This window comes from Camelus ferus, chromosome 15, assembly GCF_009834535.1.
Source record: "Camelus ferus isolate YT-003-E chromosome 15, BCGSAC_Cfer_1.0, whole genome shotgun sequence".
Taxonomy (NCBI): Eukaryota; Metazoa; Chordata; class Mammalia; order Artiodactyla; family Camelidae; genus Camelus; species Camelus ferus.
Genome location: NC_045710.1, coordinates 40,775,573 through 40,788,017, shown reverse-complemented (window position 1 = coordinate 40,788,017; position 12,445 = coordinate 40,775,573). Strand labels below are relative to the sequence as shown.

General features: G+C 36.9%; 1 protein-coding gene across 1 annotated transcript in view; it reads right to left on the bottom strand.

The window, feature by feature from the left end:
* The window catches only part of CCDC85A (coiled-coil domain containing 85A), a 172,492-nt gene that overhangs the window by 5,534 nt on the left and 154,513 nt on the right, over positions 1–12,445 (bottom strand). Inside the window, 2 exon segments of the mRNA XM_006195912.3 lie at positions 2,290–2,406; positions 5,619–5,753. Coding sequence (XP_006195974.2) covers positions 2,290–2,406; positions 5,619–5,753 — 252 coding nt within the window.

Here is a 12,445-nt window from a genome sequence, read left to right as displayed (position 1 = left end):
TCAGTGAACATTCATAGAAAACTGAAGAACTTCTGGAATAAGCTCATTTGCCTACAAATTCAATTTATAATGCACCTCAGAGAATGTTCTTCAAATCAGTTAATTTCTCCTAAATGAAGTGAAGCTCCAATTAATAGTTGTCATGAATTTTAAAGCAAGAAAAAGGTGGTGTTACTACTTTTGTGCTAATTCCTCATACTGATTTACAACACTTCCCCCCAACCATGACCATAGAGTTTATTATGGTCTGGAGTTTCTAGAGGTGTTTTTTTGTTTGTTTTTTTTTAATTTATCAGAAGATGAGAAAGTGAGCCATTGTCCTAAGTATTCCTTTCTGGATAGAAAAATCGTATGATATAAATCAGCTCTAGATTGGGAGCTTTTAAAGACATGTCTAGTGGCTACACTTCTTTTTTTTACATTGAGATATTCTAAAGATGCGTTTCCCAGAGGCGATGTTTGCACATATTTCTGTTTCACGACACAGTTAGCTCATGGAAGCAAATGCATGTTCTATATTCAAGAGCCTCCAGGCACCCGATCGAGATGCTTCAGTTGCTCAGTGTTACCCATTGGCCATGTGAGGACACTTATGTGTCCTGATTATAACATAATATCTTCCTTTCGAGATAATAAAATTTCATATGAAAATCAGAGCATGAATTCAGAGAAAACTGAAGAGCTCCTCCTTTCCTTCCCCTTCCTTCTAGGCCACACTCACACAGCTGCATTGAGGAATTTGGGGAAGATTGCAACGCTGATCTGATTTAATAAGGCAGTGGGCGAGACAGCTTTCAGACGGTTTGGAAAGTAGGGCAGCGTGCTGAATTTGGAGTAAGTATTTGCAGACGCTAATACTACACGATGGAGGCCACTCCTTCGCTTTCCCATTTCTAAAATGCTTTTCTGATTGCTAGAGCCTGATCTGTGCTAAAGTAACAGTATGTTTAGCATGCTGCTCCCACTAAACAGTATCCGATGCTGTCAGAGAGCAGGACATTCATTAGTCAGTAAACCAGCGCCCACCAGACGCAGGGCAGTGCTCGTCTTTCTGTTGCGCCTTCCTGCGAATTCCCCTCAGCTGCTCTGAGTTTTCCCAGCTGAGACAGGAAAAGCCGAATGCACCACCACTGGCCATCAGCCTGGTTCTGCCACCTCCCTTGTCAGCAGTCAGCATGTGTTTGGGAGAAGCCAGTGCATTTTGTCTAAGTTATAGCAAAGTACGGGGGGTTAAATCTACTGCTAAAACATAATCGTCCTCAAGTCAGGCAAGTATTGGGAAGTTCTCATCTACTTCCTTACTTTACGCATGCCAAGGACAGCGTGGCCCACTCCAAAAGAGTGCATTGTCAGGCTGTTGATAAATCATTCTGAAACCAAAACCGTTTTAGAAAAGTTGTGAAACCCATGTGGCAGAAGCAGGACTGAAGCATTCTCCCTAGTTTATGGCCCAGAAAGGTTTGGTCAAGGCTATGTGGTAGGAATTATAGGTAATTTGAAAACCAGTGTTTCAGACTTTGAAAATGATAAAACTTCAAGGAACTGTCTCAGTTTTTAAGATGATTTTGATTGCCTGCAGTTTCTTCTCATAGATAGGTAAATATTTCCATTGCTTATTATTAACTTTACTTACTGGAAATCTCATTATTGGTAAAGAAAAATAAATGATAATTTTCAGCCAACTCTTTTGTTAAGTCATTGCAGAATCTGAAGTAAAAGCCTAAAAATTTAACAGCTTCATGATTAAGACTATATATCTATTTTCTAATACTCTATAAAGAAGCATTAAAGCATTAACTAGTTTGAAGACTTAATTTCTATTTAGTGGTGAACAAAGTAGGTCTCTATTTCAAAACTTTTTTTAGTAAATTGCACAGTGTACTTCAATTGCATAAAGAAAGAAAAATACGGTATCCTTCCTTATTTTGGCCAACTGTTAACTCCCTGTATTTGAAGACACCCATGTTACAAACACTGCACAGAAAATACCTAAAACAGTATTTTACAGACATAGATATACATGCACAGACTTTAGCTTCAATGCAGATAGATATGAATCACATTTCTCAAAACAAAATGATAAAACTAGAGATTCAACCATAAGTACTCAAACCCATTGTTTAAAAAAATTAAAATCATACTTCAAAAATTAAGATAAAACATTACACTATAAGGGGTCAAAAAATAAAGTAGCTATGGTTAAAACAAGAGACCGTGAGGATTACCAGACTAGTAAACGAGCCACACACAACTGAAGTACTAGATAAACGGTTGTACACAGTTGGTTACCTTAAGAGAATGTACTACGGGTTCAGGCTGCTGAGGTGTGGTATGTCCACTGAAGCTAGCTGGAGAGTTGGGTGAACTGTTACTCCCATCAGCCCCTGATGACAACCTAAAAGAACCCTTAGTAGAAAATCAACAACTTTGTTATTAAAACAAAGGTCGTTTATAACTGCAGAGATGTCATTCAATATTCAATCGCACTGCCAAACGAGAATTAGCCATTTTGTTCATTTTTTTTTCTAGCCTGTCCTAAGATGCTGTCAGCCTGTTCATTGGAAGACACTTGCTGCTTAACCAGCAAAAAAGCCTTAAACAAGAGCCATCTCTACGCATGTCCAGATGTCACTTCTGATTTACCAAAGAGAGCAATACCCCCTAAGGAATGCCCATTAAGAGCATTTCAAGAATGATTTTTGAAACTTAAAAGATACTGAAGAGTAGGGAATTGGTGAGTTACTCCACAGCCGAGTTAAACATGCTCACTCAGCAAGACAAATGCCATCTTCCATATGTCTCAGAAAATGCAGACACGTCATATTCCTGCATTAAAGAAACAGTGTCTGAAGGAAAGACCTAAAGTGGAACATTTCCCAAAGAGATTTAACCAAATTAAATGTTTTCTTTAATAATTCTCTTATGAACTTTTAAAAATTGGAAGACAAAATAGATCACAAATGACATATTTCTAAGTTCAGTGACTTCCACTGAATGGCTGAAAAATCAGAACCTGGGCATTATTGATATGACCTGTGAGAGTCAGAGTCACCCATACAGGAACTGGGAAAAAGTAAAAATGTCACTTTTTCTCGGGGTTTCTTGGGAACAAGACTAAAGGATCAGGAAAGAAAAAGAACAGCAGTTATCTACCCTCTTAGCAAAAACAATCTAATGGGAATTCCATTAGATTGTTTCTGCTAAGAGGGTAGATAACTGCTGTTCTTTTTGAGGGCCTGAGAAGTTTTAATTTTTGTCCATCAACAAATCTGTACATTTTTTCATACCTAATAGATTAATAACTTCCATTTAATCTGATCCTAGGGACCTAACCCCCTGAGAAGGCGCCACTGAAGAAGCATCATGTGTGGTTGCATCAAGGGAAGAAACAAGAATGGTCTGGGACGTTAGTTCTCCAGCATCTACAGCAGAGCTTCGGTGTGCATTTTAGGGAGAAGCTGAGCACAGCAATAGAGGTATGGGTTTTATACAAACCATACTATTTGTAGAGAATTAACTCTTGAGTTTTACAAAGATTATTTATGCAATTTGGAATATCTTCTCCCTTCCCTTGTCACTGTCATTTCTTCCTATGTCTTTGAAGGCTACCTCTGCCACCTCACAAGCCAGCTGAGGCCATGTTCCTTTCCTTATGCAACCAGATCAGGTCCTGCCCCCACTCTCACTAGCCAACAGGGAGCGGAAGTCATGGAATATGACCTTTCGGTGACTTCTCCAGCTTCTGTCCTCCACTGTGACTAATGATTAAATTAATAGCAGGCGATGACACAGGACATGCAATTATAATAGCCTCAAACCTGTCTGGGAATAAATATTTGTAAGATTTGTCTTCCTGTATTTGTAATTCGGATCAAATCAGACATAATGGTACCCAACACAAATAACAGAAGGGGAACTATTTGAAGTTTCAAGATGATTAATAGGCACACCCTCCCCACCACCAAATTTTGGACATCTTCCTCTGCAGAGATCAAATATTTCCAAAATGAAGGGAGTTATAAAGGAAGCTCTTCCCTCAATAGCTCTGGTACTCTACTGTTCTCTTTCCCTACTGGTACCACCCTTATGACTCTTGAAAAGGCTTCTGAGATTACACAGAGTTCATGTCAACCCTCTCATGTGGGATCCACCACTGCAGTGCTGTGCTTCCTCTGACGGGTCAGCTAACTCGGCAGGGAGTGAGCCTTCCCCCTCTAGGCTGCACTCCCTTCCAGTTCATCCTTTCAGATCCTTTTATGCTTAGTAATTTTTTTTGGGGGGGGGGGTTATTTATTTGTTAGACTTAGTTAGTTATTTTAATGGAAGTTCTAGGGATTAAACTCAGGACCTCATGCATGGTTGGCATGCACTCTGACACTGAGCTATATACCTTTCCTCCTCAAATGCTTTTCCTGCCCAGACCTTCTGTTTCAAAGGTTCCTTTCCAGACCTGGCAGAATGGTAGGCATGTCAATTCTAGCTTGCTTGTCCTTGGGCACGGGGCCTCTATCTTTCAGGGTATTTTGGTTTAGGAGAATATCTGAAATAGATGATAAGTAACTTCCCTAAAGCCCGTAGGCAATTTAGCACTGTTTAAACTTAAGGGTAGACCAAGACTATCCTTATCTATTCAGAAAAACACCTTTATTAAAGAAGTATTAATAATAATAGCTATGATGGAAACTACATAATGGGAAAAAACTCTGAGGGTTAAAGTTTTACTTCAAATTTGCTTTGTGAGCCATGGACTAGTAATCACTAGAAAGGTCAAAGTTCATATTTTATGTGGTTTCTTTGAGGCCACAAAGGTAACCAAATGCTTGGTAGAGTCGTACACTAACAGGTGCTAAGTAGTTTTCTAGATTATAGCAGAAACAAGCAGCTCATTCTATCACATCTCATTTAGTTACTATAAAATCAAAGGTTAGGTTTCTGTGTTCTTATTAGTAGAGTCAGACTAATATCTGGAGAATTCTCTGGGCTCTGTCAATACATACTCTCAGTGGACTAAAGCATTTTCACTGAAGTGTTATTTGAAACATGCTGAGTGAAATACTAGCACAACAATGATTTTAAACAGTCCCTTGGAGTTTATTTCAATAAGATTTTAGCCTGTTATTTAAATTGTATCTTGGCTGGCTCAGGAGACAGGAAATTTAAAAAGAGAAATATCCTAATAAAATTGGAAATGTGACTCCCAGCTTCGGGGATGCTTGTTTTAAAGCTACCTGTGATCACATAGTACACACCCCACCAGTTTGAAAGGGGCAAGAGATAATTTTCTAGGCTGGCTGTTAAGACATCTTTTGGTGTCTAACAATGCATTTACATGGCCACTGACCTTTAAATTCCTTTTCATGAAAGGTGCAGGTACATTCCTTCTCCAGTGCTTGAGGGTTACTCAACTTTCTCTCCCAGACTTAGGGAAAAAACACTGAAGGCAACTGTTGAGGAGGTGACAGTCTATACTCCAGCCTTCCCTCCCCTGATGTGGATACACAGTGACTTTCTTTCATGTGGACTGATTTATTCTCCCCCCTCAGTGTAACTTTTCCTCTAGCAACAGAAGTGATCTGGTCAAGCACAAGAAAGTCAGCAGCTGACTCATCTTCACTCACCGGGAGAGTGGGCAGGCATCGTCCTATTCCTCGGCACCCTTGCCACCACTGCAAGACCCGCCGGGCTCTGGGCCCCCAGCCTTTCTCCATATTTGAGCTGTTTCTAGTTGGAGGTTGCCTTCTATTCTGGGTGGCCTTATATTTGGAACAATACAGTACAATCACTCAGAAAAATACTGTTTCCCAAGTCTCAAGAAAGCAGATAGAACAAGAAGCTTAATGAAATGAACCACAATGACCACGATGGCAAGCTTGTAACATGCACCTCTAATGAGGGAAAAAATTAAAACAAACTCACTGAATTCCGATACCTGAGAGCCAATACTGAACTGTTTTTAAAGTTTTGGGCAAAGGTATAATTAATTTTCAAGCTATCAAAAAGAGATGGATGACAATGCCAAAATTCCAGGAAAAATTTGAAGCTATTTATACAACTTAAGTTTGTTGGTTTTACTTGTGAGACAGAGAATTAACATAAATCTTAGAAATTATTTAAATGCAATTGGGAACACACTGACCTTTTGTTAAGAAACACAGATTGGGTAGGTATATTCAATAATGCTCAGAAAAACTGACATTGCATCAAATTCTCAGCAAAATTTCTGCACATTGTAAGTATATAATAAACTAAGAGACCACCACTGCATTAAAATTACTATTTTATGTGAGACAGATAACTAATTAATAGAAATTTTGATAATCATGCAATTCCCAAATGTCTGTACTGGTTGGAACTAGAGATATCACATAACTGACATAAAAAGAAAATACAAAAAATTTTTTCCCTAAATTTCAGTTTTTTCCCATACCCAAACTGTACTTTGTTTGGGGGTGGTAATTAAGGTTTATTTATTTTAATGGAGGTACTAGGATCAAACCTAGGACCTCATGCATGCCTAGTACACACTATACCACTTCCTGACCTTTACCCACCCCTCCCCCATGACCAAACTGTAATTTTATTAAAATGATCAGAAGCAAAATGCACTCATTTGACCATAATTTCCTGGCCCTGCCAACTTTCACTAAGACCTGTATCTAAGAATGCTGTCCTAAGGAATAAGAAAAAAAAATTTTTTTAATACAGAAAATTTGCAAATATAGTCCAAAATATAGTTTCCAGTGTCCAAACGTTTAAGTTAATTTTAGAAGACTGAGAATGAATACATAATGTTTAGTTCTCATAAATCTATTATCCTAGAAGTATGTGGGTAGCCCTGGTCTCATTTTTATTTTACTCTTAATTTTTGGAGGCTGAACAATAAAGAACAATAAAGAAAATACCATGGTCTTAAGTAAAAAAGGGGACTAGTGATGGCCAGCAGTTGGTACTCACATTTTTCTGAATCTACAAAATCAGTACCAGTTACCTATTTAAGAAGTCACACATATTCCCCACATGTAACAAACAGAAAGTTACATATTTGTACCTGGACCATAATGACCATTTCATCAAAGCAACACTGATTTAAACTTTGCTTTTTTAGTAATCATTTCACGTGCCAGTGTGTTATTTATTTCCATCATCAAAAAAGAGGTATATCCAATAATTTATAACATGGCTGATGGCTTAAAATTCACTTCCCACCCCAATCTGCATGGTTCTATTTCTGAGATGATCATTAATGCAGATTTTTGACAAATGAGGTCTCTCTTCCAATTTTGGTTCTCTTCAGGGCTGATGCATCGCTCAGATCTTAACGATTTTTGGATTCAACAACCAAGTGAAACATAAAAATTCCTTTCACTCTTCTTTACTGTATAGTGAGAATAAACCCCAGTGCCTCTCCACTGTAACAAAGCTTATAATCATAACCCTGACATCTAAGGTAACATCTCTAACCATTTAGATGCCTGCTGGAAAGAGCACTTTCAAAAAGTAGATACAACATGCGACAGCTGTGACTTTCAGTATCTTGTAAAAGGTTCTTTTAAAACATATTAACTATAGCTTGTATAGCATTATTAACCTCATAAGAGGGGACAATATACAGGCCAGATTTTTATGGAAGAATAAAGTACCTGAAGATAGCACCATTTTAAAGGAAAAGGTACTCTTAGAATCAGGATTATTGACTTTCTACTGATGTTAGCAATGTTTTATTTTAATCCAGGCCATGGAAAAAATGTGTTCTGGACCAGCCATCATTTTTGACCTTCAAGTAAAATATATCTGAATAGTATTTATAAACTAATGAAGGGTTAGCTCTTTGCTAGCTCTGCAGTTGACAATCTTGCTCTTTTCTGAAGACAGCTGTAGAAAACATAAGCCTTCAGTAAAGTAACTCAGTGGTTGAACTTGTTTCTAGCAACTTCAGAGCCTGAAGCGGGAAAACCCCAGATTCTGACCATCCACTGGGAGGACAATTCCAAGTAACCTTAAGAAAGTCACTCCCTATTTTCTGAGGAATTCTATTTTGCTTTGTTTTCTGCAGTTTTCCAAAAATCCAAATGTATTTTAAAAAGGTCATGCACGAATGACTCTACTATTCCAACAGAAATCTGTGTACTCAGCAGCCACTTTATATATAGTTACATAGAGTAACCTGCAAATTATTTTAGGTGTAGTGATGGTCCAGCCTAAATGCTAATAGCAAAGTGATGCTCTGCATCAAGACTGTGTGGGAGGTAAGTGACAGATAATTTGCTACGTGGCAAGTACTCCTTATAGAAATCACAGATTCTAATATTGTAAGCAAACATCCTAGATAGGGAAACAAAAGCACACCTCAGCATAACGCAGAACATGTATGACAAGCCCACAGCTAACATCATTCTCAGTGGTGAAAAGTTGAAAGCATTTCCTCTAGGATGAGAAACAAGACAAGTATGTCCTCTCTTGCCAGTTATTCAACATGGTGTTGGAAGTCCTAGTCATAGAAATCAGACAAGAAAAAGAAATAAAAGAAATACAGATTGGAAAGAAATAAGTAAAAGTGTCACTGTTTGCAGATGATACTATATGGAGAAAATCCTACACACACCACCAAAAAACTAATAAAGCTCATCAATGAATTTAGCAAAGCTGCAGGATACAAGATTAATACATATAATCTGTTGCTTTTCTATACACTAATAATGAACTACCAAAGAGAAAGTAAGGAAACAATGACACTTAAAATTGCATCAAAAGCATGAAATACACAGGAATAAATTTAACCAAGGAGGCAAAAGACCTATAGTCTGAAAAGAATAAAATACTAATGAAGGAAATTGAGGATGATACAAATAAATGGAAGGATATCTCATATTCATGGGTTGGAAGAAATAATATTCTTAAAATGTCCATACGACCCCAAAGCAACCTACGTATTTAATGCAATCCTATCAAAATACCCATTACATTTTCACAGTACTAGAACAAATAACCCTGAAACTTAAATGGCATCACAAAAGACCCCAAATACCAAATCAATCTTGACAAAAAAAACAAAAACAAAAAACCAAAGCTGGAGGTATCACACCCTGAGTTCAGAGTATTACAGAGCTACAGCAATCAAAACAGTATGGTACTGGCACAAAGACAGACAACATAGATCAATGGAACAGAATAGAGAGCCCAGAAATTAACCCACACATTTATGGTCAATTAATCTATGACGAAAGAGTTAAGAATATATACTGGGGAAAAGACAGTCTCTTCAATAAATAGTGCTGGGAAAACTGAACAGCTACATGTGAAAGAATGAAATTAGAACATTCTCTCATACCATATACAAAAATAAACTCAAAATGGGTTAAAAACCTAAATGTAAGGCCAGAAACTATAAAACAAAGTGAAAAATAGGCAGAACACTCTGACATAAATTGTAGCAATTTTTTGGGGGGAGAGAATCTGTCTCCTGAGGAAAACAAAAGCAAACATAAGCAAATGGGACCTAATGAAACTGCACAGCAAAGGAAACCATCAACAAAGTGAAAAGACAACTTATTTAATGGGAAAAATATTTTCAAATGATACGACCAATAAGGGATTAGTATTCAAAATATATAAGCAGCTCATAAAATTCAGTATCAAAAAACAACCTGATTAAAAAATAGACAGAAGACCTGAATAGACATTTTTCCAAAGAAGACACAGAGATGTCCAGCAGGCACACGAAAAGATGCTCAACATCATTAATCATCAGAGAAATGCAAATCAAAACCAAAATGAGATACCACCTAGAATGGTTATCATCAAAAAGACCACAAATAACAAATGTTGGTGAGGATGTGGAGAAAAGGGAATCTTTGTACACTATTGGTGGGAATGTAAATTGGTGCAGACACTATGGAAAACAGTAAGGAGATTCCTCAAAAAATTAAAAACAGAACTACCATATGGTCCAGCAATTCCACTCCTAGGTATTTATCCAAAGAAAATGAAAACAGTAATTAGAAAAGATAAATGCACCTCTATATTCACTGCAGCATTATTTACAATAGCTAAGATATGGAAGCAACCTAAGTGCTCATCAATAGATAAATGGATAAAGATCATGTGAGATATATGTATATAAATGAAATATTACTCAGCCATAAAAAGAATGAAATTTTGCCATTTCCAACAACATGGATAGACCTGGAAAGTGTTACGCCTAGTGGAATAAAGTAGGGAAAGAAAAACACTGATGTTATCATTTATATGTGGAATCTTAAAAAAAAAAAAAGGATGAATATAACTAAATAGAAACAGACTCATAGATCTAGAGAAAAAAACTAGTGGATGCCAGTGGGGCAAGGAAAGGGGAAGGGCAAGGTAGGGGTAGAGGGTTAGGAGGTACAAACTGCTAGGTATTGAAATAAATAAGCTACAAGAATGTATTGTGCAGTATAAGGAATATAGCCAATAATTTATAATAACTTTAAATGGAGTATAATCTATAAAAATTTTTAATAACCATGTTGTACACCTTGAATTAATATTGTAAATAAACTATAACTTCACCTGGAACTAATACTGTAAATCAACTATACCTTCAATTTAAAAATTAATAAAAAACATTTAAAAAATTATATATGAGAATTATTATATGAAAATAAAATAAGTCATGAATTCTGATACTGTAAGCAAACACCCTAGATCAGGAAACAAAAGCATCCCTTCAAATCACTGAATAAGACAAAACACACGGTACCACTTCCTCATTTCATCACATGGTATCTGGGAGCTCTCCTTCCATGAAAATTGAGATTTAGGATACTTTTTAGTATTGTCCTTAAAATAACTGACTTCTTCAGAATTAAGGGGAAAAAGTGAAGCCATTCAAAATTTTAAAAGATCATCAAAACAAAAAGAAAGCACTCATATTACTTACGGTCTCTGAGTAAAATTATTCTAATTCATAATGTGAGTTTTAAGAGAACTAGCAAGATGAAGCTATTGTGATTAAGTTATCATCTTGCTATTTTGTGATTACATTTTATTTATTACTGTTTTAGTAAAATTACTTTAATCAACACTCTGGAAGTTTCCATTCTGTTGCCTTGTAGAAGTACATTTTAAAAAGTTTAACAGGAATAAAAGAATATTATGTTTTTATATTTTATCATATAGAACATAGGCTTCCCACTTAGATATAAATCAGATATAATGCATTTGTAACAAACATTAGAGTCCAGCCCTCTTACCTATTATAGGAAGCTGACTATGAAAGCCTAAAGATTGATCGGCTAAAATGGTTTCCTGTTAGTTAAAGGTGTTTAATTTTTTATAAGTCCTGAAGTGAGGTCAAACTATCAAATAGTGCATCAGACCTCATGAGCATGCATAGCTAGTTCAGGAGGCAGGATGAATTCTCTTTCCTTACTGTGTAGCAGGAGAAGTTGCTTTGCTTAATCTCATCAGGAAAATAATACTTTGTTCAGACTGACCAGTCTTCATTCTGACATACTGCAATACTACACCAGTAAACAAATAAAAGCTCAGAGTAGAAGACATTTTTAAAGGTCACCTTGACAAATCTTCTCCAAAAGATTCCTGTGAATGGGCTTAGAAATATTCAGAGACTCTCTGCTTTGCTCTAATAGGTAATATTTAGTTGACTGTATTCAGAGAAAAGTACATTTTTAATTTAAATAAACTAAATGATCTATTCAATACTGATTTAAAATATTAGCCAGTTTCCTGGATTTACAGAACTTCAGTCATTTATTCACTCAACAAATATTTACTGAGTACCTACCAGAGATAATAGCCCATACTATGCCAGTTGGTATCTGTAACAGTAAATTTTTGAAAGAGAAGCACAGTTAAGTTTGGACTGTAGGGTCACAATGCCTAGGTTCAGATTCTTGATCTGACACTGAGCAGGTTCAGGACCTCTCTGCACCTCAGTTTCTTCATCTGTAAAATGTGTGCAGTAATGGTGCAAGTGGTACCTCAGTCTACGTGTTCGGTTACTCACATGAAAAGAGCTTTTACAGCGGTGCCTGGCCCACGTTACGTGCTCTCTAAATAGTTGCTGTCATTATCATGAATGTTTTTGCTTGGCTTGACAACACATTTTATAACTTGTTTGTCAGTCTACTTTCACATGTTTATTATTTAGAGCAGTTCTGAACCTGAGGTGATTTGGCCCTCCAGCGGGGGACATTTGGCAAAGATGTCTGTGGACATTTTTAGTTGTCAAAACTGGGCAGTATCTGTGGGCGTCTAGTGGGTGGCAGCCAAGGACGCTGCTGACTGTCTGACAACGCACAGGACAGCCCCCTACAACGAAGAGCTACCCAGCCCCCAAATGTCAATAGTGCTCAATTTGAGAAACCCTGATTTAGAGAAAGAAGTATGTTGGAAAACTGCCAAGCCAAATTTCTGGTGATAGCTCTGTAGCAGATTTTGCATA